This window comes from Artemia sp. Qi Xiang Cuo, chromosome 6 (genome assembly GCF_049724085.1).
Source record: "Artemia sp. Qi Xiang Cuo chromosome 6, ASM4972408v1, whole genome shotgun sequence".
Taxonomy (NCBI): domain Eukaryota; kingdom Metazoa; phylum Arthropoda; class Branchiopoda; order Anostraca; family Artemiidae; genus Artemia; species Artemia sp. Qi Xiang Cuo.
Genome location: NC_142799.1, coordinates 71,603,707 through 71,630,091, shown reverse-complemented (window position 1 = coordinate 71,630,091; position 26,385 = coordinate 71,603,707). Strand labels below are relative to the sequence as shown.

Sequence of the window (26,385 nt, the reverse complement as noted above, 5' to 3'; positions counted from 1 at the left end):
TCCTGGTAAACTCTTCGCCATGTCACTCCTGGACAGGTGTTCCACCTTTTTGCGTAGAAAGAGAAGAGTCCAGCAAGCCGGATTCATGCCCGGCAGGTCGACGATGGAGCAAATGTTTACTATGCGCCAGTTGATCGAGAAGACGCGGGAGTTCCACCAAAAAGCGTACATCGCATTCGTGGACTTTAAGGCTGCCTTCGATTCTGTCGATCGCCGTTCACTTTGGCTGATACTAAGAACTACGGGTCTACCCAAGAAATCTTGCTCACTCTTTGAAAAGCTGTATGAGGATACGGAAAGCTGCGTGCAAGTCAATGGAAGACGCAGTCCCACATTCCCGGTGAAGACTGGCTTCCGCCAAGGTTTTGCCGCCGCTCCCGAGCTTTTCAACTGCGTCATAGACCATGTTATGGCCAGCACGATGAATCGCCTTCAATTCGGTCTTCAGTTCGGAGACCGGGTACTCTCTGATGCTGACTTCGCCGAGGACATAGCGCTAGTTGCGAGCACCGTCGATAAGATCACCAAAGCTCTCCAGGTGCTCTCAGAAGAAGCCTCGAAAGTTGTACTGAAGATCAACTGGCAGAAAACCAAAGTTATGCTCCTTGAGCCCCCCATGTCCTGTTCTACTGTAAGGGAAGTCAACATCGGAAGCAACCGAGTAGATATAGTTGAAGACTTCACTTACCTGGGATCCATTCTGTCGAATGATGGCTTGATCACAAAAGAGCTTACATCTCGAATTGCGAAAGCCTCAGCACTTGTTGGGAGGCTTAGCAGCATCTGGCGAAAGCCAAACATAAGCCGATTTACGAAAATGCGCATCTACAATGCGTCAGTCAGCACTGTCCTGCTGTATGGAGCGGAGACGTGGCCAGCTGCCAAATCTATCCTCAGCGCCGTCGATGTCGCTGAGACGAAACATCTCCGAAGAATCGAAAGACTTCACTGGACTGACCTCGTTAGCAACCAGACTCTCCTATCACGTACGGCTCAAACTCCTTTCTCAACGCAGCTTGCCCAGCGTACTCTTCGGTGGTACGGCCACCTCCTTCGCATGCCACGCGACGCCCCAGCACGGGTCGAATTTGACTTCGACCCCACCCTACACGGATGTAAACGACCCAGAGGACGCCCACACACTAGGTGGAAAGACAAAGCGGATGAATTCCTCACCCAAGCCCACATCCCGGTGGAAGAAGCTGCGATCCTGGCAAGCGATAGGTCAACCTGGAGGCGCCTAGTCTAATCGTTCTCTACGCCGAACCCTCGGCAGGAGCCTTAAGTCAAGTAAGTTAAGTAAGAGTACAAAAATCAACTCAACATTTTTTTTATAAGAAGGAAGTAAGGATATTATGGTTAATGCAGCTACCTTAGAAGAGGAATACTGCACTACAGATACCTAATTTTAGTTATATGCAGTGCCACAAAGACTTCAATAGTCGTAGTTTCCCAATTTTTCTGTCAGGGAATGCTTTTTCGGTTATTTTTCGATTAGCTTCGTCTTACTGTGCTTGATAGCCAATAAGTATATTTTCAGAGTACTTATTGCAATTATTTCCACTTGATCTCCATTTCTTAAAAACATTTCCAAACAAAAAAATCGGCAACATATTGATTAAATTTTTAGAAGAAAAGAAGCCCCAATGTAGCCACGGAAGCCGGACAAAATGCTTATTTCAACTTATTGGAATAGAATTTTTCTTATCGTTTTTGATACAACAACAAACTTAGTTTATTCCTCATATAGATATAAAGTTTCCACTGTATTTCGTAATAACATCAAATTTATAAAGTGGATTTCTATTTCATCTCTACCTGTAGAAAGACTGAGAGCAGACTATATAAAGTGTTTATAGTTGATTATGTGTTTTACGTAAAGTTAATTCGTTTGTCCCATACAGGACAATAATTGAATTAAACCACACAAAAACATAAAGTTTAGCTGTAAAAAAGTTTGTTTAGTTTCTTAAAAACTAAAAAAAATTTCCTAGAATAAATGATGCCTAAAAAACAGCATAAATAAAACTTATTTTAACTTATCCAAATTTAAAAGTATCGACGAATGGAGATTCAGTTTTTTTTCAGAAATTGCATTTAGCATTTTCAAGCCCTCGGGTATTTCTTTAAAAGTAACTATTCTTCTAATTAAAATTATTACATTTAATTAGAGAAAGTTTAAATTTGGCTTAATCAATAAAAAGGAAATAAATTAACATTATATACACTGTTCTGTGACAAAATGCGCGCTTAGACCCATAAACACAAAAGATTCTTCACAAGCATTTAGCATGGCTTCCACTTCACTCTTTGACACAACCACACGCATCTTTAGCATATAAAATTAATTAATTTTAACTTCAGGGTTACTCCCAGACGTATAACAACTTCAACTAATTAAAGTAACATAGAAAGATCAATTAATATTAAATCAAAAAATGGAAAATCTAGACCTCCATCTAATTTAAATTATTTTTAACTTAATTGATCTTTAACTAAATATTTTTTTGACTCATAGCTGAAAGAACGAATAACGAGCAGTTGCTGATTTTCAGAGATTACCTACACAAGGTGGAACATGCCAAACGTGGCAAAACTCTGCCAAGCGTTTTGAAGTCTCTGCCACACATATCGGAACTGCGCAACGCATGTCAGAACTCTGCAGCACACATGGCATTCCAAAATGTGCACCAAATGGTGGAAAGTGAGCGACCCCTCGGGATAGGATGTCTATTGGATATCTGGTGAGAGCTAATGCCTACAATTTACTTTTGGTGGCCAAGTCACGGCTTCTTATTCCCGGAAACACGAATCTAGCCACAAAACAAATCGAATTTATAATAACAGCCGATATAACAAATGAAATTCATTTAGAAACCACCTTTCATTTTTGTCTATAAAAATTATATTCGCTATCTTTAAAATCTTCTAATTTCATTATTTTCTTTTTTTTAATACACATTCTTATTAGTATATGTTTCCTCTAATACAAGGCCAAAGAAAGTAAATGTTAAACAACATCACAATTTTATAGAAGAGTGAAAATTCGTTTTTATTATGATAAAATTCATATAGTCTATATTCAAAAGTCCATATATTAGACAGTGAAAACAGATACAAAAGTCTGGATTTTTCGACCACATATACAGCAGTCGTCAAAATGAGCAGAAACATATGGCGCGGAAACAAAGATCTTAAGAAGCTGTAACTCTTCTTTGAAGGTGTAGATGTCTTTGTGAGTCAATAGATTGTTTTATGAACTAAGAACATTATCAAACTTAAATAATTATTTTGGTTTATTTACTTTCGTGATTCAACGTGACAGAATTGAGGAAAATGCGGTTCTATCCTAAATTAAATATAATTTTTAAATACTTAAACAAAAACCTTAGAAGATCAGGGGTTTTCAAGCATGAATAGACCAAAGATGTTTTTAGACCAAAGATGATTATTTTGATGTCGTTGGTGCTTGAAAAATTGCTTTTATCATTATTAGCTATGAAAATTCCCAAATGATATACTTGATCAAACAGTTCGTGGTAACGAACTGTAAGTAAGGAGCGACCCGGCTCAATGGTAACCGAAACTGTAAAAAACGGAATTGTGATACCAATAGATACATCAAAAGAATCATATTTTAATTCTGATTTCAAATATATAAGTTTCATCAAGTTTAATTTTGCCTATAAAAAGTTACGCGCCTGAGAAAATTTGGGTGATTTTGGAAAAAAGGGGGAAAGACCCCCTAAAAGTTGTAGAACCTTAATGAAAATCACACCATCATATTCAGCGTATCAGAGAACCCTAATGCAGAGGTTTCAAGCTCCTATCTACAAAAATGTGGAATTTTCCATTTTTTGCCAGAACAAAGATCACGGATGCGTGTTTATTTGTTTGTTGTTTTTTCCCCAAGGGTGATCTTATAGACACAGAGGTCATAGAATATCGTGGGAGGGCTCATTGGAATGAAAATTAAAAGTTATAGTGCCCTTTTTAAGTGACCAAGAAAATAGAAGGCAACTAGGCCCCCTCCCACGCTCATTTTTTCCCAAAGTCACCTGATCAAAATTTTGAGACAGCCATTTTGTTCAGCATGGTCGAAAATATTATAACTATGTCTTTTAGGAAGACTTTGTACCTCGAAGCCCCCAGGGGGAGGGCTGAAAGTTATGAACTTTACCCAATGTTAACATATAGTATTGGTTATTGGGAAGTATACAGACGTTTTCAGGGGAAATTTTTTCTAGTAGGGTGGGGGTGGGTCGGGGATTATATGGGAGGATCTTTTCATGAAGCAAGTTTTCATGGGGGAAAGGACATTGCTATGAAGGAGGCACCGGATTTCCCATCATTATTTTAAAAAACAATCAGAAATTAAATATAAAAAAACAAGTTTTTCAACTGAAAGTAAGGAGCAACATCAAAACTTAAAACGAACAGAAAATATTAGCTATATGATTGGGTTCACCTTCTAGTCAATGCCTCGCTCTTTAAGCCAAAGATTTTTTAGTACTTTCATAAGAGCTATTTATTCTAATTAACGGCCTTTGTGATTAAGGGGTCATTTTTAAAGAATTGGAACAAAATTCGAACTTTCGCTTAAAGAGCAAGGTATTGACTAGGGGACAAACCCCCTAATATACGTATTAAAAATATATGAATATAGAAGTTGGTTACGTAAGTTAATTCGTAAGTTACGTATATTTATAACTAATAAAAACGTTCATAAATAAAATTAAACAACTTGCGAGAAAGCCATTTAACCAAATAAAAGTAAAATTAATATGCAAATTTCGTTTTAATAATTCATGCACGGTGAGCCAAAATCAAAACCTGCATTAATTAAAAAACATTCACAAATGAAATTAAAAAAAACAGGTTTTTTCTAACTGAAAGTAAGGAACGAAGTTAAAACTTAAAACGAACAGAAATTATTCCGTATATGAAAGGGGCTGTCCCCTCCTCAATGTCTCGCTCTTTACGCTAAAGTTTGACTTTCTCACAACTCAATTTTCTTTTAAACAATAAAATTTTGTTTTAATTTCAAATTTTTTTAATTACCTTTAACGAAATTCACACCATCAGATTCAACTTATCAACGAACATTATTAAAGAAGCTTCAAACTCTTATCTGCAATAATATGGAATTATGCATTTCTAATTAACTTCAAAGAAAATTACACCATCACATTCAGCATATTAGATAACCATATTAAGGAAGCTTCAAGCTCCTATCTGCAAAAAGGTGGAAATTTGCATTTTTTGCTCGAAGAAAGATCACGATCCAAAAAATGGAGGGCAACAAGGCCCCCTCCCACGCTAATTTTTTCTCAAAGTCAACCAATTAAAATTTTGAGATAGCCATTATGTCCAGCATAGTCGAAAATCTAATAAATGTCTTTTAGCATGACTTAATCCCCCACAGTTCCCTGGGAAGGGCTGCAAGTTATGAACTTTGCCCATTGTTTACATATAGTTTTGGTTTTTGTGAAGTATACAGACATTTTCAGAACGGATTTTTTTCTGGTGGGGGGGGGCTGGATAAGGAGGTTACTCGGGAGAATCTTTCCGTGGAGGATGTTTCCTTGGGTTAAGGGACATTTCTATGAAGAGTGTGCCGGATTTCCAAGCAGTATTTAAAAAACGATCAGAAATTAAATTTTTTTTAAACAAGTTTTTTCAACTAAAAGTAAGAAGCAACATTAGAACTTAAAATGAACAGAAATTATTACGTATATGAGGGGGTTCTCCCCCAAGTCAATACCTCGCTCTTTACGCTCCAGTTTTTTTTAGTGCTTTCAAAAGAGCTATCTATTATAATTAAACGGCCTTTGTGATTCAGGGGTTTGTGAATTACATTTTTTTTTAACTTTTAACGTAAAGAGCGTAGTATTGACTAAGGGGAGAACCCCCTCATATACGTAATAACATATACGTAATAAAAAAACACAAAAAACAAACGATACGGCTCAATAGTAATCGAAACTTTTAAAAACGGAATTTTGATGTCAATAAATGTATCAAAAGAATGAGCTTATAATGTTGATTCTAAATATATAAATTTTATTAAGTTTAGTATTACTCATCAAAGGCTACGAGCCTGAGAAAATTTACCTGATTTTTTAAAGAGGGAGGAAATATCCCCTACAAGTGAAAGAATTTTAATGAAAATCCCACCGTCAGATTCAGCGTATCAGAAACACCTATTACATAGGTTTCAAGCTCATATCTGCAAAAATCTGCAACTATATCTGCAACGTATTTTTTGCCAGAAGAAAAATATACGAATATAGAAGTTCGTTACGTAAGTTAATTTGTAAATTAAGTCAGAACCAAATTAAGAGACAGCTATTTAGCAAAAGAAGAGTAAAATTTTTATGCAAATTTTGTTTGCTTATTCAATGACGGTGAGCCAAAATAAAAGCTGCATTAACTAAAAAACGATCAGAAATTAAATTTAAAAAAAATAAGTTTTTTAAACTGAAAGTAAGGAGCGACATTAAAACTTATAACGAACAGAAATTATTCCGTATATGAAAAGGGGCTGTCCCCTCCTCAACGCCTCGCTCTTTACGCTAAAGTTTAACCCTGTCTCACAACTTTATTTTTTAAAACAATAAAAAACTTTAGCATAAAGAGCGAGGCGTTGAGGAGGGGACATCCTCTTTCATATACGGAATAATTTCTGTTCGTTTTAAGTTTTAATGTCGCTCCTTAATTTCAGTTTAAAAAAAATATTTTTTTGTTATTTAATAAAGAATAAGAAATGTGCCTTCTTTAATGTGTAATTTTAGCTACGTATTATCATGAATTTATATCTTGTTCCACCGGGACAAGGAAAGCAACTAGCATACAAGACTTTTTCTATGGGTTTTGTAAAAAAAAAAAAACAGAAAAAACTAAGCCAAATTTTAAAAAAATTCGCATTATATACACACTGAAATGACCTTAATCTGCTTGACCTTTAAGTATGTGTTTGCCTGTGTTATTTATATGAGAAGAATGTATGCTCAAGATTACAGTAAATATAACACAAAAGTACTGGGTAAAAGCCAAAGGTCTTGCAACTTAAGACTCTTTTCACAAATAAGAAAACAACATATTTAAAATCATACAGTAAATTCTGCAAGTAGGAAATAAAAACAATTGATTATTTTTCTTGTTAACCCCTTTCCTCGCCCATCTCTATAGATTAAATACATATAAGCCGCGATTTGATACTATTCAAACAATTTGTGATAACGAATAAAATGCATATAGAAGAAACAGATACTATATTAAAAATAATTAAATGCACAATAATTAAATATCGAACAAAGTCCATGATTTATCACAACTTAATAACTAAAATTTCAATATAATTTAAGATTTTAGTATTTGAAAAGTTATAATACTTAATCTTGCTTAATTCAATATTATCGTTTAACTTAAGATTTCAATGTTTGATCTTAAAATTTCGGAATTTGTTTTTATAACTCTCCCTGTGATTTACTATCACATAGTAAATTCGTATAATTTGTCTTTTTCTTCACATTTGTAGAAACTGTGACCTGAAAAATGTATATGTATATGGTTTTCTCATATCGCCTAATCAAATACCAAGCTATTCTCTTCCTTTCCTAGAAGTGGACCTTCCTTCCTTTTAATCTTAGGAAAATTTAGAATCGTGATCTCTGACGGTCAAGCATGATTCTAAGACGAAATTGTAGACCAGAAAAAAGACGACATTTCCAGCATAAAGCAAATAAAAAGCATTATTACGAAAAGAACACGAAGTAAATTATCCTAAAAGCATATATAATAGATTACGTTGGGCTTTTATTTATTGGCCTAGGAAACAATCCCTGAGAGTTCATAGCCAATCAGACAACCAAGGCCAAAAATGTACCCCCGTTTCTACTAAAGCCTAAGTAGAAAGAGGGTAACCAGCACTACTAGTACAAGATCATTGACCTCCAATGAGCTAGAATACTGACAGTACAAGATGACAGCCAATCAGAGGTTTAGAATACAAGTAGTTCAAACCACGTAAACTTACAAGATGACAGCTGTCAATCACCCGTTAGAAATATTGGGATAACAAGGTGATATGATCACATAAGGAAATCTCAACATTGTAACATTCTTATCAGAAAGTTGGAAACACTGACGGGAAAAGATATCTGATTGACACAATTTCTCCATGAGACATGATAAATTTGGAAGAAGTAGAAAGGAAGGCATCTCAGGGAATGCTAACTCTATTAAGAGATACATATTATTTTTTATTTGGGCGGTTCTCGACTTTGTTCTGTATCATACACAAGTAGCATTTGAACAGTGTTGTAAGGTCCCAAACCCCAACCTCCAAGGGCCCCCCTCCCCCAACTTTTTGGGTACCTCCCCCCATTTTTTTTACTTTTTTTTGCGCGCTTGAAACACAGAAATTAACAAACAGAAAAGGTTTTTCAGCTAAAGGAGGGAACATTTAAAATAAATATAATTACTCTCTATTTTTAAAAACTTCTGGCTGTTTTCCAAATCATACCCGGACCTATCCAGGATATAATTTTGAGGCTTTCACCAAGGACATTGAACAGTGCATTTGAACAGTGTTGCAAGGTCCCATCCCCCAAACTCCAAGGGCCCCCCTCCCCCAACTTTTTGGGTCCCTCCCCCCATTTTTTAAATATTTTTTTTTTGCTCGCTTGAGACACAGAAATTAACAAACAGAAAAGTTTTTTCAGCTAAAGCAGGGAACGTTTAAAATAAATATAATTACTCTCTATTTTTAAAAACTTCTGGCTGTTTTCCAAATCATACCCGGACCTATCCAAGATATAATTTTGAGGCTTTCACCAAGGATATTAAATCTCATCCAGACTTTTACCAAGGACATTAAATCTCGTCCAGGCTTTTACCAAGGACACTAGATCTCGTCCAGGCTTTTACCAAGGACATTAAATCTCGTCCAGGCTTTTACCAAAGACATTAAATCTCGCCCATGCTTTTACCAAGGACAATAAATCTCGACCAGGCTTTTAACAAGGACATTAAATCTCGTCCAGGCTTTTACCAAGGACATTAAATCGCGTCCAGGCTTTTACCAAGGACATTAATTAGATTTCTTTTAATAATTGGGTATATTTTTGCATATTTTTTTTTTAAGTTGGGTTTTTATATCCATGTTTAAAATACACCTGATTTTATTAATAATATTTGATTTCCTTTCAATAATTAGGTACATTTTTGCATATTTTTATTAATAAAGTTGGGTTTTAGTTTCCAAGAATATGAACATCCCAGTTTAAAATACATCCGATTTTATTAATAACATTTTCTTAGCTAGGTTTCTTAACCTTTAGTAGATGTGTGTTGCATGAAACTCGTGATTTGGGATGTCTAGTTTGCTATTTTGGACTGTTCTGAGCTAGATTTCCTAACCTTTCGTAGGTATATGTCCGGTTTTATTAACAATATTTGATTTCTAATCAAGTTGGGTTTTAATTTTCAGAAATAAGAACATCCATGTTTAAAATATGACTGATTTTATTATTAATATTTGATTTCTTTTAATAATTGGGTGCGTTTTTGTATATATTTTTTTTCAATAAAGTCGGGTTTTAGTTTTCAGAAATATGAACATCACAGTTTAAAATACATCTGATTCTATTAAGGACATTAAATCTCATCCAGGCTTTTACCAAGGACAATAAATCGCATCCAGACTTTTACCAAGGACATTAAATCTCGTCCAGGCTTTTACCAAGGACATTAAATCTCGTCCAGGCTCTTACCAAGGAAATTAAATCTTGTCCAAGCTTTTACCAAGGACATTAAATATCGTCAAGACTTTTACCAACGAAATTAAATTTTGTCCAGGCTTTTACCCTGGACATTAAATTTTCTCCAGACTATTAGAAATGAATATATACCGCGTTCAAACTTTGCCCGAGGTAATTGAATATCGATCATACTCTAAACAACGCCATTAAATCGACTCCAAAGTCTTGCCATGTACATTAAATATTGTCCAGACTTTTAACAACGACATTAAATCTTGCCTAGGCTTTTACCATGGACATTAAATTTAGTCCAGGCTTTTAGCAAGGACATTAAATCTCGTCCAGGCTTTTACCAAGGACATTAAATTTCGTCCAGACTTTTACTAAGCACATTAAATCTCGTCAAGGCTTTAACCAAGGACATTAAATCTCGTCCAGGCTTTTACCAAGGACATTAATTTGATTTCTTTTAATAATTTGGTACATTTTTGCATATTTTGAAACTCATGATTAGGGATGTCTACCTTGCTATTTTGGACGTTTCTGAACTAGATTTTCTAACCTTTCATAGGTGTATGTCAGGTTTTATTAATGATATTTGATTTTCTAATCAAGTAGGGTTTTAATTTTCAGAAATAAGAACATCCATGCTTAAAATACATCTGATTTTATTAATAATATTTTTTTTTTTTTTAATAATTGGGTACATTTTTACATATTTTTTTAAATAAAGTTGGGTTTTAGTTTTCAGAAATATGAAAATCCCAATTTAAAATACATCTGATTTTATTAATTACATTTTCTTAGCTAGGTTTCTTAACCTTTCGTAGATGTGTGTTGTATGAAACTCATAACTTGGGATGCCTAGTTTGCTATTTTGGACTTTGCTGAGCTAGGTTTTCTAATCTTTCGTAGGTGTATGTTTGATTTTATTAAAAACATTTGATTTTCTAATAATTTTGGGTTTTAATTTTCAGAAATAAGAACATCCATGTTTAAAATACATCGGATTTTACTAATAATATTTGATTTCTCTTTAATAAATGGGTAAATTTTCGCATATTTTTTTAAAATAAAGTTGGGTTTTAGTTTACAGAAATATGTACATCCCAAGTTAAATTACATCTGATTTTATAAATAATATTTTCTTAGCTAGGTTACTTAACCTATCGTAGATGTGTGGTGCATGAAACTCATGATTTGGGATGTATAGTTTGCTATTTCGGACTTTTCTTAGCTAGATTTCTTAACCTCTCGTAGGTGTATGTCTGGTTTTATTAATAATATTTGATTTTCTCATCAAGTTGGGTTTTAATTTTCAGAAATAAGAACCTCCATGTTTAAAATTTATCTGGTTTTATTAATACTATTTGATCACCTTAAATAATTGAGTTCATCTTTGCATATTTTTTTAAAATAAAGTTGGGTTTTAGTTTTCAGAAATATGAACATCCCAGTTTAAAATACATCTGATTTTATTAATAACATTTTCTTAGCTAGGTTTCTTAACCGTTCGTAGATGTGTGTTGCATGAAACTCATGATTTAGGATGTATAGTTTGCTATTTTAGACTTTTCGGAGCTAGATTTCCTAACCTTTCGTAGGTGTACGTCTGGTTTTATTAATAATATTTGATTTTCTAATCATATTAGGTTTTAATTTTCAGAAATAAGAACATCCATGTTTAAAAAATATCTGATTTTATCAATAATATTTGATTTCTTTTAATAATAGGATACATTTTTGCATATTTTTTAAAATAAAATTGGGCTTTAGTTTTCAGAAATATGAACATCCCAGTTAAAATGCATCTTATTTTATTAATAACATTTTCTTAGCTAGGTTTCTTAACCGTTCGTAGATGTGTATTGCATTAAACTCATGACTTGGGATGTCTAGTTTGCTATTTTGGACATTTCTGTGCTAGGTTTCCAAACCTTTCGTAGGTGTATGTCTGATTTTATCAATATAATTTTCTTAGCTATGTTTCTTAACCTTTCGTAGGTGTATGTCTGGTTTTATTAATAATATTTGATTTTCTAATCAAGTTAGGTTTTAATTTTCAGAAATAAGAACATCCATGTTTAAAAAATATCTGATTTTATCAATAATATTTGATTTCTTTTAATAATAGGATACATTTTTGCTTATTTAAAAAAAAAAAAAATTGGGCTTTAGTTTTCAGAAATATGAACATCCCAGTTAAAATACATCTGATTTTATTAATAACATTTTCTTAGCTAGGTTTCTTAACCGTTCGTAGATGTGTGTTGCATTAAACTCATGACTTGGGATGTCTAGTTTGCTATTTTGGACATTTCTGAGCTAGGTTTCCTAACCTTTCGTAGTTGCATGTCTGATTTTATTAAAAACATATTCTTGGCTAGGTTTCATAACCATTCGTAGGTTTGTGTCTGGTTTTATTAATATTATTTGATTTTGTAATCAAGTTTGGTTTTAATTTTCAGAAACAAGAACAATCATGTTTAAAATACATCTGATTTTATTAATAATATTTGATTTCCCTTTAATAATTGGGGTACATTTTTGCACATTTTTTTAAATAAAAATGGGTTTTAGTTGGCAGAAATAAGAACATCCATGTTTAAAATACATCTGATTTTATTAATAATATTTGATTTCCCTTTATTAATTGGGTACATTTTATTAAATAAAAATGGGTTTTAGTTTTCAGAAATATGAACATCCCAGTTTAAAATACATCTGATTTTATTAATAATATTTGATTTCCCTTTAATAATTGGGTACATTTTTGTATATTTTTTTTAATAAAGTTGGGTTTGAGTTTTCAGAAATGCCCTCTATAATGGCAAAGCTGTCAAGCAAGAGCTTTAAGTCAAGTAAAAATAAGTCAAGTATTTTAAACTGGGATGTTCATATTTCTGAAAACTAAAACCCAACTTTTTTTTTTTAAATATGCAAAAATGTACTCAATTATTAAAGGGAAAACAAATATTATTAATAAAATTAGATGTATTTTAAACATGGATGTTCTTATTTCTGGAAATTAAAACCCAACTTGATTAGAAAATCAAATATTATTAATAGAACCAGACATACACCCAGTGAAAGGTTATGAAATCTAGCTAAGAAAAGTCCAAAATAGCAAACTATACATGCCGAATCATGAGTTTCATGCACCAAACATCTACGAAAGGTTAAGAAACCTACATAAGAAAATATTATTAGTAAAATCAGATGTATTTTAAACTGGGATGTTCATATTTCTGAAAACTAAAACCCGTTTTTATTTAAAAAATATGCAAAAATGTACCCAATTATTAAAGGGAAATTAAATATTATTAATAAAATCAGATGTACTTCAAACCTGGATGTTCTTATTTCTGAAAATTAAAACCCAAGTTTATTAGAAAATCAAATGTTATTAATAAAATCAGACATACTCCTACGAAAGGTTAGGAAACCTAGCTCAGAAAAGTCCAAAATAGCAAACTAGACATCCCGAGTCATGAGTTTCATGGAACACACATCTACGAAAGGTTAAGAAACCTAGCTAAGAAAATGTTATTAATAAAACCAGATGTATTTTAAACTGGGATGTCCATATTTCTAAGAACTAAAGCCCAACTTTATTAAAAAAATAGGCAAAAATATACCCTATTATTAAATAATCAAACATTATTAATAAAATCAGATGTATTTTAAACATGGATGTTCTTATTTCTGAAAATTAAAACCCTACTTGATTAGAAAATCAAATATTATTAATAAAACCTAATATACACCTACGAAAGGTTAGTAAATCTAGCTCAGAAACATCCAAAATAGCCAAGTAGAGATCCCTAATCATCAGTTTCAAAATATGCGAAAATGTACCCAATTATTAAAAGAAATCAAATTAATGTCCTTGGTAAAAGCCTGGACGAGATTTAATGTCCTTGGTAAAAGCCTGGACGAGATTTAATGTGATTGGTAAAAGTCTTGACGATATTTAATGTCCTTAGTAAAAGCCTGGAAGAGATTTAATGTCATTGGTAAAAGTCTAGACGAGATTTAATGTCCTTGCTAAAAGCCTGGACGAGATTTAATGTCCTTGGTAAAAGCCTGGACAAGATTTAATGTCCTTGGTAGAAGCTTGGATGAGATTTAATGTCCTTGGTAAAAGTCTGGACGAAATCTAATGTCATTGGTAAAAGCCTGGACGCGATGTAATGTCCTTGGTAAAAGCCTGGACGATTTTTAATGTCCTCAATAAAATCAGATGTATTTTAAACTGTGATGGTCATACTTCTGAAAACTAAAACCCGACTTTATTTTTAAAAATATGCAATAATGCACCCAATTGTTAAAAAAAAATATGATTAATAAAATAAGATTTACTTTAAACATGGATGGTCTTATTTCTGAAAATTAAAACCCAACTTTATTAGAAAATCAAATATCATTAATAAAACCAGACATACACCTACGAAAGGTTATGAAATCTAGCTCAGAAAAGTCCAAAATAGCAAACTAGACATCACAAATCATGAGTTTCATGCAACACACATCTACTAAAGGTTAAAAAACCAAGCTAAGAAAATGTTATTAATAGCATCAGATGTATTTTAAACTGTGAAGTTCATATTTCTGGAAACTAAAACCCAACTTTATTAAACAAAAATATGCAAAAATGTACCCAATTATTAAAACAAATCAAATCAAAGTCCTTGGTAAAAGCCTGGGCTCGATTTAATGTCCTTGGTAAAAACCTGGACGAGATTTAATGTCCTTGGTAAAAGTTTGGTCGAGATTTAATGTCCTTGGTAAAAGTCTGGGCGAGATTTAATGTCCTTGGTAAAAGCCTGGACGACATTTAATGTCCTTGGTAAAAGCCTGGACGAGATATAATGTCCTTGGTAAAAGCCTGGACAAGATTTAATGTCCTTGGTGAAAGCCTCAAATTGTATCTTGGATAGGTCCGGGTATGATTTGGAAAACAGCCTGAAGTTTTTAAAAATAGAGAGTAATTATATTTATTTAAGTTTTAAACTTGTTCCCTGCTTTAGCTGAAAAATCTTTTCTGTTTGTTAATTTCTGTGTCTCAAGCACGCAAAAAAAAGTATTAAAAAAATGGGGGGAGGGGCCCAAAAAGTTGGGCAGGGGCCCCTTGGAGGTTGGGGAATGGGACCTTACAACACTGTTCAAATGCTACTTGTGTATTATACAGAACACAGTCGAGAACCGCTCAAATAAAAAATAATATGCATCTCTTAATAGAGTTAGCATTCCCTGAGATGCCTTACCTTTTTCGTTTCTACTTCTTCCAAATTTATCATGTCTCATGGAGAAATTGTGTCAATCGGATATCTTGTCCCAACAGTATTCCAATGTTGAGATTTCCTTATCTGATGATGTCACCTTGTTATCGCAATATTTCTAACGGGTGATTGACAGCTGTCATCTTGTAAGTTTACGTGGTTCTGTACTACTTGTATTCTAATCCTCTGATTCGCTGTCATCTTCTACTGTCAGTATTCTAGCTCATTGGAGGTCAATGATCTTGTACTAGTAGTGCTGGTTACCCTCTTTCTACTAGCCTATCCGTGAACAATGGGTAATCAGGATAGTTTACGTTTCTGAACAAAAGAACGATCTGAAAATTTTCATCTGACGTCATGGGGATTACGGGGAGTCAGGTAGCGTAAAATGGACCAAGAGAGGGGGGCTGGTTGCCATCCAGTCACTTTTGGCCCTTCGAAGGGACAACAGAACTTTATTTTTTTAAACAGCCCCCCCCCAGTTTCTACTACGATAAATTCCACACGAAGAAGCCGGAGAAAGTTTCTTTTGCCTTTTTTCGGCTATTATTCAATAACATCCGTGATTTCTCAGAGCTTAGCAAAGGAAATTTCAGCATAATTGCTATTTAATGTTTAATTTTAAAACTAAGAATTTTTATTTATTTATTGTATATTGGTATAGTACGATTTATTGTATTATATGATATACTAGTTTACCTGTCGCAGGTTCCTGCGATCTTAAAAGGAAGGAAATTTAACAAAAATTTCCCCTTGCGAAAAACTCCTTCTCCAAGGAAAATCCCCCCGCGGAAGATTCCACCGGAAAAGTCCCCCTGCTGAGGACTTCCTCCTTCTATGCAAAAAATTCCACTAGAGTATTAATAATTTATATTTGAAAGTATTAAAAAAATTCCCCCTGGAAAATCCTTTCCCGACCATTTTCCATCCGGAGAAGTCTCTCCTCCCCCACGTAAAATTCTCGCCCGTAAAATTCAGCCTCCGCGGAAAATTCTCCTCAATTAAGGAATCAAGCCCGTTAATTGAAAAACACGATTGTGAACCGAACCGATTAACACGAACATTGATTTTTTTTTTTTTTTTTTTTTACCGTCATGCTTTCCGCAATTGAATTAATCTACGACCGTATAAAGTTGTCCTTTACCCTATATTTTCATAAATTACCTAGTAATTTGTTTTGATTACATAGAGTCAAAGAGTCAGAAAAATATATGCAAATAAAGTCATTTTAGTATGACCCCCCCCCTTCGATAATTTCCCCAAGGAGAACTTCCCTCATTTGTGGGTTTTTATGCGTTTTTTAGGAGGGCAACGAGGAGATAGATTAGATGAATGGTTTTGTGACTTCGACATTCAGATTGGTCATGAATATTAATTCTATATTTTTTTCTGGGGGGGGGGGGGTAAGCATGACTGGTAGGGAGTGTGTGTGTAGGGTTTAGTGAAGGGTTTCTTTAGGGTTTCGTAATGTTAACCCATACAAGTTCATAAACTTTGGATCTCGTGTTAATTTGCTTATTTTAATAAAACTGTTTTCTAAAAAAACGATAGTATTTTTAAATTTTAATAGTAGCCTATTGTTAAACACCAGATTTAGAGAGTTAACTGAAAAAGATATTAAATAATTCTGAAAGTGTGTTCAATGACAGATTCTATTTTTAACTAACCCGTCATTTAAATATCCCGAAAATAAGAATAATTTGACCGGAAAGAACTGTCAATTATTTGTGTTGAAGGGTCTCTAATTTCAGTCAGTACAAAAAGTATTAAGAGCACCTTAGATGGGGGGGGGGCTAAAAACACAAAACAAATAATATAGCGCTTTTATTTATTGACCTAGCAAACAATCCATGGGAGTTCCTAGCTAATTGGGCAACTAAAATCAAAGAAAGTCGCCTTTTTACTAAAACCTACCTTTGGACAATGAATAATTTTTATAATTTAGGGCCGTTACCCCGGGAGCTACTCGGGTAATGTCAACCCCGGAGGCACACTTATTAGACTTTTTGACGCTTCTCAACAAAACAGCTATCTAAAAATTTGGATCCAACACCTCGGGGGGTGGGGGCTGCTAAATTTCAAATAGAATTTAGATTTTATGTTTAACCTTAAATTATGAAAATTTTCTTTCCGACCATCCCTATGACGCAGCCTACTAGGCTATATATTTTATTACGTAAGGCTATTTATACACAATATATTATACAATTTATTTATACGAGTAGGCCTATATATATTTTCCCATTATTTGTCTCATTTTTGGATTTTTCGAAGATGGCCCCCTCAAAAATTTCCACGTACGTGGTTGGCTATTATACTAATAAAATATCTGTTCTTCCTTTTTTCTTTCCTAAAATGTACTTTCCTTCCTTTTGAGATTAATAAAAATGAATCATGCCGTTTGACGGAAAAGCCCGATTCTTAGGCTAAATAATAGACTAAAGGGAAAAGGTGACATTTCTAGCGTAAAGCAAATGAGAAAGCATGATTAGGAGAAGTGTACGAAGCAATTTATCTTAAGAGCATACTATAAATAATGGTGGGGGGGGGCTATTCAGGTACATATTTGTGTAGAAGATTTTTGTAGATCAGCGTGGCTAGGTGGCTACATACACTTAACCATTAACCAAATGAACAAAATTTTAAAAAGGGGAGAAAAGAAAAAAACGCAAGAAAGCAAAACCGATCTTCACCCGTAATCATGACTAGTTAACTTATTTTATGTTTAGAATATTTTATCTTAAGAGAGAGTAAGAGAGGGGAGGGGCTACTTTGCTTTAATAAGATCCATTTTATAGCCTAAATATCTCCATTTTTCATGGTTTCGTATATATTCCTCCAAATCATCTCGATCAGCACCTGTATGGCTTTTTTTTATTGAATCTCTTTCCTTCAGTGCATTTTATTTCGGAGCGTTTAGTGTTATTGGAGCACAAAAATAAATAGGAACCCAAAGGGCATAGAAAACTGGTGGAGTGGAAACTGAGGTTAATTTGAAAACTAAGATTTGAAGAAGGTGACCAGCATCCTTTAGTGTTTGACTTGCTGGCGAGCGTCATAATTCTTTTGAGCTTGGAAACACATTCCTGAACCATAAGATTAGCCTTCGATTCGTTCCTGAAGGTTCTATTTCATAATTCGACTACTTTCTATGATATAGTTCTTAACCATAAGTTTTGCCCTGAAATGCATTTGGGGCTTAACCCAAATCAAAATTTCTAGACCCATTAGATGTTTTAAACAGTTAATTACACTAAACTGCTGCGTAACTGTAATTTCAGATACTTCAAGTTCTAAGGGAGGTTAAGGAACCATTATCTTGTGCCAGATGGGCTGCTTATCCTGCCAGGATTTTCCCGAGCTAACCTGGGCTGTCTTTGAGCAGACTTTATTTTTAGTTAAAAAATTCTTGGAAACAATTCTAATTAAATGACAGATTAATGATCTCAATAATCCGATTCTCTTTTAGTTTTATCCTTTTTTAATGAAGTCACAAGACACTGCAATGAAAGTGCCCGCTGACCACTGACTACTGTTGGGCACCAAAAGTGCCACTGAAGATACTGCGGTTAAACTGTCGATGCTGACCACTAAGCCCATTGCTGACCACCAAAAAAGCTACAGAAGACACTCCAGTATAAGTGTCACTGAAGACATTGCAATAAAAGTGCCACTGCTCACCACCGAAAGCGTCACTGAAGACACTGCAATAAAAGTACAACTACTGACCACTAAAAGTGCTACCGAAGAAACTGGCTTAAAATTGCCACTACTGGCCACTGCTGATCATAAAAGCGTCACTAAAGACACTGCAATAAAAATGCCACTGAACACAATGCAGTAAAAGTGCGACTTACTAACCACAGCTGACCACCAAAAGTGCCACTGAAGACACCACAGTAAAAGTACCACTAATGACCACTTCTATTTCCCCATGTTATTTCACCGAATGCCTGTTATTCCGAATACCTAACTCATACTAGTTTCCCATGCTCTTTGTGAAGCCTCTCGAATTTGACACTTAGCGTTTCCTAAGTTGGTGTTTAACTTGTATTTAGTTTGATTGGCAGACTCTGGGATGAAGGGCTATGTTGAAGCTGACTTGAAAACAACTCAACGCAAAATGGCATCCAAAACAAATATCTTTCTAGTTTAACTAGCTATAAGTTAGGCTGTGTAAACACTTCAAAGCTGAACCGAATAAACCATTATTAAATTACATACGTCAAAAAAAAATTCAGTTATGCTACAAACTCGGTAACTGGGATCAAAATCTGTCTATTTTTAATTCACTTACAAGACTCAGTGTAGTTTCATTACACAAGAAAACTAATGGAAAAAAGAGTCAAGTTCGTTGGAGCGCATGAGAGGGTTAGATTAAGGGACTGGTAGACTCCTTTTGGGTGGTACTTTTGCTAATTTGGGATTCCAAATGCTTGCAACTTGGACATTTGGGTACTTGTTAAGAAGCCAGTAAGTACGCGAGAAGTGAAGTTTCGTTAGTGCTAATGAAATAAAACAAAATAGGATGAAAATATAATAGTTTATGAACAAAATTAGGCTATATATTTGCACATTAGGGGGGGGGTAAAGCATAGCATATATTAAATGCATAACCTAACCCAACCTATGTACCTTTTATTTCCCAAAACCCGAAACAAACTAAAGTTTAAATATAGCTTCCGGAGTGAGAAACCCTGTGTTTATACTGCATCTAGGCATTACCCGGTAAAATTCCTATCTGTTGTCGCGTACTTACCGGCTTCTTAACAACTACCGACATTTGTTTTTGTCAATTTCTGCTTTTTTTAGTCCACTGAAAAGAAAGAACTAGCCAGTAAATAACAAAGAAAATGACGTTCCCTCTTTAATTGACAGGGATAGATATTTCAAATTTGAAAATCCATTTTTATTAGGAGTCAATCTTCGTAAAGTCAATGTGTAAAATCATGACTGAGAGAATCTCACACTTCACATCTTAGTTGATATATTTAGCGTAATCCAAGGTTTTAGTAATAATTTGAACTATTTTAGGAGATGGTGTGGCTAGAGGTATTAAATAGGGCTAAGTAAGAAAACACAGGCAAAGAAACTGTTTTAGCTGTCTGTCAGATACACAAAACTAAGAGTAAGCTATGATATTTTAATATGTTTCTTCTTTTCAAGAATTGAGTAGGACTACATACAAATAATTTTTATTTTTCAAATAAAGCAACAACAAGATAGAAAAAAGAAAAAAACAGAAAAAAAATACTTGGATAAACATATCATAAGAAAATTCAAAAGAGGAAATAATGTCCTTTAGGTTTTAAATAAATTAATACAACTTTAAAAAAGAAAAATAATTATAATCAGGTATAAAATAAACTAAACTAAGAAATAACAAATAATATCATGCATAATTTTGATAATAATTAAATGGAATTCGCCGTTAATTATGGAAGGCTTCCAGAATTTCTGAAACTTTGCTACTGAATATGGCAATTAGTTTTGGCTAGAAATTCATCAGTGTCATCAAGTTGATATTTCCGAATTACAGCCGATCTTGTGAGTTAGAGGCACTTTTAAAACAGATACTTGGAAAATTGGATATTCAAAGGTCAGTTTTATAACTATCAGCTTGTGAAATTCTTCCAAAATGGAGTATCTCATAGCCTAATGAATGGATTCAGGGAACCATCACCTCATTGGAGTCACCGGAACCAGCAAATTTCATTCTGTCTGGTAAAAAAAAAATTATGTCCTTGAAATGTGATCCCGGTCAATCCTTTCCCTTCCTCAATTAAAGTCGGTACAATTTGGAACAGCTCGGCGGTCCTTTCTGAAACTTAGTTACAAAACTAGATTTTGAGTCACGGAGAGACCACCCTCCCCCCAATCTCTATACGGAGAGTCCAACGGCACAATAAGAATTTTACAATCTGCTATACTTTCTTAGATGCAACGAATTGTTATATTTGTCCCGTCATTATGCGGATGGGGCAACAAATTTAGGAATATTTGTTGAACAAATAAGGAAAATGCACTTACGAATAGATTGGGAGCATGGAGTCGTCTTTATACCAGAGAACTAATTGTACAGAATCCCCAACTTCTATTTGTGCATCACAGGGAACTTCGGCTTTCCCCCGGACAACACTCAATACTTCCACTGAAATAAATTAATTTTAGGATTAAAATAGTTATAAGTAATTTACCAAGATAATAATTAAATCTGGAAACCGCATTGGCTCAAAGCAAAAAAAAAAAAAAAGAAACAGACAACAACAAGCTTTTGAAACAAATAGGGGTTGCTCGGCATATAAAGTTTTTCCAGAAGTAAGATAAGATTTATTCTTCATTAAATACACATACAATGATACATATTATTATTCCCCCAAAGGCTCATTGGCCTGTAAAGAACAGGGAAGAAAAATGAGCTACTAACTCAGAGATGAAAAACAAAAGAAAATTTAAAATAATCACAGACAGCAAGAGCAAAAGGAGAAGAAAAGAAAATATACTACTACTACTACTACTAACAACTCACCGCAGCACCAAGCCGCCTAAGGCCAATACAGCTACGCACGCTCCTCCTCCACCCCCATCTATTCAAAGCCTCCCTTTTTACACCCGCCCACGAAGTTCCCATTTCCTTTAAATCTTTCTTTATGACGTCCTCCCACCCCAGACGGGGACGACCTGCTTTCCGTTTAGCCCTAGACGGTTGGCCGAAAAGAACAATCTTCGGTAATCTGTCATCCTTCATCCGAACAACGTGCCCTAGCTACCTCAACCTTTCTTCATTATAGCCCTAGATAGCGGTATTGAACCACATTTTTCGTATAGCCTATTGTTTGAATTGTTCGAAATCTTCATCCGCTTTTCGGAGCGTCCATGCTTCAGAGCCATTTTTGACCACTGTCATCACTGTAGCTTCTAATATTCTAATCTTAGTTTGCAGACTTATCTTTCTTTTCTTCCAGACTTTTTTTAACTGTGAAAAAACACCCTGAGCCTTGACTATTCTACTTTTAACATCTTCACTGCTCCCACCATCTTTACTAATAATGCTACCCATGTACGTGAAGCTGCCCATTTGATCAATCTTTTCATTACCCAACGTCACCTTTTCATCTTTACTTATTCCTAGCCTTAGTGACTTAATCTTCCTAACATTAATTTTCAAACCAATTCTAGCACCCTGAACTCGCAAAACCTCTAAAACTTCATTCATTTTGCTCACACTTTCATCTAGGATGCTTAAATCATCAGCATAATCCAAGTCCAGGATACTTTTTCCTCCCCATCTGATTCCGTGGTCTCCCATTGCCTTTCCTGTGCTCCTTAAAACAAAGTCCAGCAAAATAATCCATATAAAGGGGGAAAGAACACAACACTGCTTAACTCCTGATTTAATACAAAACCAGCTGCTAACCTCATTTCCTACCTTAACCGCAGCAGTGTTAGAAAATATAGATAAAATGAAAATTATAGAAACAAATAGAATAACTAAACTAAATTAATTAAGTAGATTAAATAAACTAAAAAAAAGGTCAATTAAAAATATAATAAGTGTTCACCCACCGGATTTTCATAGATTCCTTTCCAGAAGAACAGAGGTTAGAAATAAAGAGGTCAGAAGGACAACCACGAATAGACTATTAAATTGTTTTCTTAAGCTTTTGCCTGTTATTTTATTGACCTAACCTCACTATTTATCAACTGTGTTTGGTTCAATGAAGGTAAATATACAAGTTAACTATCTAATAGTTACTATCACAGACCTATGCGCACTTCCACTATCTCCAACTGTCTTAACATCAGAAAAGTTCGTTGAAAAAAATTTCAGTGCATTTCAGTAACTAGTTATTTTGGTTTCTTTATTTTAAGCCATAAGATCATTGCTCTTTAGTATTTTACATTTATTTAAAATTTGTTTTATTTATTTTAATTTCATTACTGTTAACTGGTAAATAAATATGAATTTTAAGGTTGAACTTCAAGTTTTTTTCGTCAGATTAATGTATTTGTTGTTTATAATTAGTTAAATACTATTGTTAAAGCTAAAGTTTTTTTTTTGTATTTTCTAGTCACGATAATATCAATGTTGTGAGTTAGTAATTAAAAGTCAACCTTCAAGTTAAATTTTTTTTTTTTTTTATTGCGTTGGTCATGTTAATTTTATTAGGAAACAAACATTATTTTAGGTATTATTAAAATATTACTGTCTTAAAAAGTTATTTAACATTAACTTAAAAGTTTTTTGTTAATGTTTTTAGTCATTTTAATGATATTGAAATTAATTACTAAATCAATGTCAATTTTTAACTCGAAATTCAAGTTAAAGATTAATTTTTAACACTATTTATGCTGAAAATTATTACAACTTTTATAATTAATCCAGAAGCTTGTTCCGACTTTCTTTTAAAATTCACAAAATTTTCAAACTGATTGAACAAAAAACTTTCTGAAACCTTATTTTTGCAATTAATTTCTGATTCTGAAATGCTGAGAGAGTGTTTATAAATTTCAAGAGCCTCCTTTATGCGAACAATGTATCGAAAATATTGTTAATGAAATTCGATAATGACTATACAATAATCTAGTTAATTTTTTAATTAATTCTAAAGACTGTATCCAGGGGGGGGGGTTAGTGAGTTTGAACCCCCCACCCCCCGAAATGTTTGTCTGACTTGTAAAAACGTAACAAAAATGGATATAAAAAAATTCTGTATGCGTTTTTTTAGTTTTTTTTTCATGTAACCCCCCCCCCCAAAAAAAAAAAATTTTTGTAAAATCCCCTACGAACAAAAATCCTGGGTACGACCTTGTTATTTCTTCAATCAATTATTTTTTTAATCATTGATGAAAATTCCTACAAATATATAGGAATTTATAAACTTCGTACAGCGTTATTTGTTTTTATTATCTAACTTTAAAAATTAAAGTCTTACGAGGAACAATATCTTCTTCTTCTATAATTGGGAGGGAACAAACAGAAGTTAAGAAGATGGCACTAAAACTTGCCCACAAATTGACCGAAGACATATACATATCTGAAAAACAAAAACAGAGTCAAATTTATGAAAGGGTTAGACCAGAGGATATACAAATACCTAAACAACAATACATTTTAACTAGCATATAAGGTAAGCCACCAAGGGATTCCCCCACACTCCCCCCCCCCCAAAAAAAAAACAATAACTAGCGTAAACGAAGATATAAAGAAGATGAGAAAAAAAAAATAAAACCTGCAAATTCCACATAAAAAAAGAAAAAGAAGAAAACTTTTGTTTAAATGTAAGTTTTGTTTCGATTTTCTTTTGGTTTTTGGTAGAGCGTTTGAGTTTCTTTTCTTTTTCATCTTTTTTACATTTTTATTTAAGGTTTTTTTTTCACCATTGATAAAGGCTTATAGATTTGAAGCCAAATTATTTGGACTTTTTTTTATTATGTATACAAAAAGTTTTTTAACTGTTTTATTAAAAGTTTTATCTTTATAGTATTTTCATTCCGTTTTAGAGGTTTATTCAACCTCTACAAGTAAACCTCTATATTAAGTTGAACATTTAAGTAATCAATTCAACAGACATTTAGATTTCTGGAAGGATAATCTAAAAAATAAAAAAAAAAAAAAAATCCAAACTTTGTCTATTAAACTTGCTATCGTCCCTTTTTTTTACTTTTATCATCCAAATTTCTTACAAAAAAATCTACGGTCAAGACCAGGCTTTAAAAACTATGGATTAATTGGTACTTTCCCATTATGTGGACACCTCGGCTATAGACAGTCGAATGAATGCAGTGATGGAGACTCGTAAAGCGGGTAATTGTTACATAAATTGATCGAAGAGCGTGGTTTCTCATTGAATTTACAATATTTAAACTGTTGTTTCTTGGAGTTTAGGGGGAGAAAAGGTACCTAGGTTAGGTTACGTATTTAATAAATGCAATACTTTACCCCCCCCCTAATTATTACATTCAATTTACATTACATTTATTATATGCAATGCTTTACTCCCACCCCCGCACCTAATTATTACATAAAATTATTATTATAATGTAATTTGTTTATAAACTATTGTATATTCATCCTATTTTGTTTTATTTCATTAGCATTAACCAAACTTGACTTTTTATAGGTGTCCACATAATGGGAAAGTACTGATTAATTTACTAGGCAAATTTATGTTCTTGTTTAACAATCTTTCGGTATACAATGTGCAAATAAAAAAAGCAATTAAATTGGCATATTAATAAGTCATTGTGGCCGGCGTTGTTGACCACGACAACAAATAAGCCAGAACAAATACAGGAGCACTAGCTATAACTCATTGGAACCATTTGGAGAACAAAATAAACATGCAAACACATGCTATTCAAATACGTCTAAATTCATCAGAGGGTGTTAATTACTTAAGTAAACAATGCATAAATCGTACAGAATATGTTTCATTACGGAAGTTTCAACTAGGATAGAACATTTTCTTATTGAGGAAATTGTTTCTTGCATTACTGGGTACCTATTTATTAGAAAAAGTCTGTAAATAGTGTTATATTAGTGTACCTATTTATTAGAATAATTATGTAAATAGTGTTATTCTATAATAAATATTTTTTTCGTAAATAAATATCCTTTGATCCCATAAATATCGCTATTCTTTTCATCATTGGCGTCAATTCAAGAATATGTAAAGGGGAGGGGGGAATTTAATTTTACGGCAGGGCAATTTTGCAGTTTCTTTTTCAATGAAAATGCCAAATTAGGCATTTTTCGATTACAATACCATTTTTTTTCTATCAAAGAGGGTAAAACATCTTCCCCCCTCTAATTGAGGTAATTGCTTTTTCATTCATTTCTTTTCTGACTGGAAAAAAACGTTTCTGATTTATAATCAGCCTACACGTTTCGTGGTGCAACCACAAAGAAACAGAGAATTTACTTGTAAAAAAAAATAATTGTTTCAGAAACTACTGTTTCTTTTTATTGGCTAAATATTTCTTACAAAAGATCCAGTCAGGTGTCAAAAAGACGAAAATATTCGTCTATGCAAAAAATACATTTCCTTGTTAGTCTAAATTTGTTGCTCAGCATTAGGTAACCCAAAGCAGTAGTTGATCGGGTTTTAAAAAGCGGGTTTTTTTCTAAAAAAAAAAAAAAAAAAAAAAAAAAAAAAAAAAAAAAACTTAATAATGTGACTGGCTTGCGAAAAAATTTAAAAAATAAAGAAATAGAACACCACATGGTGTATATCTTACAACGTCATGTGTGCCACACAGTTCCATTGGACTTGGCACAGTTTCTACCACGTTTGGTACAGTTTCTGCCATGCTTCGTAGCGTTTCTGCCATGCTTG

The 26,385-nt window shown here is 33.4% G+C and overlaps 1 protein-coding gene across 1 annotated transcript in view; it reads right to left on the bottom strand.

Annotated features, from left to right (window-relative positions):
- The window catches only part of LOC148951571 (adhesion molecule nephrin-like), a 286,912-nt gene extending 262,829 nt beyond the window's left edge, over nucleotides 1-24,083 (bottom strand). Inside the window, exons 1-2 of the mRNA XM_089091200.1 lie at nucleotides 23,983-24,083; nucleotides 21,077-21,197 (exon numbers count right to left, since the gene is read on the bottom strand). Of these exons, the coding sequence (XP_088947326.1) occupies nucleotides 21,077-21,197; nucleotides 23,983-24,082 (221 nt within the window). The 5' untranslated portion in view covers nucleotide 24,083. The remainder of the gene's footprint in view (nucleotides 1-21,076; nucleotides 21,198-23,982) is intronic.
- Nucleotides 24,084-26,385: the final 2,302 nt, after the last annotated feature.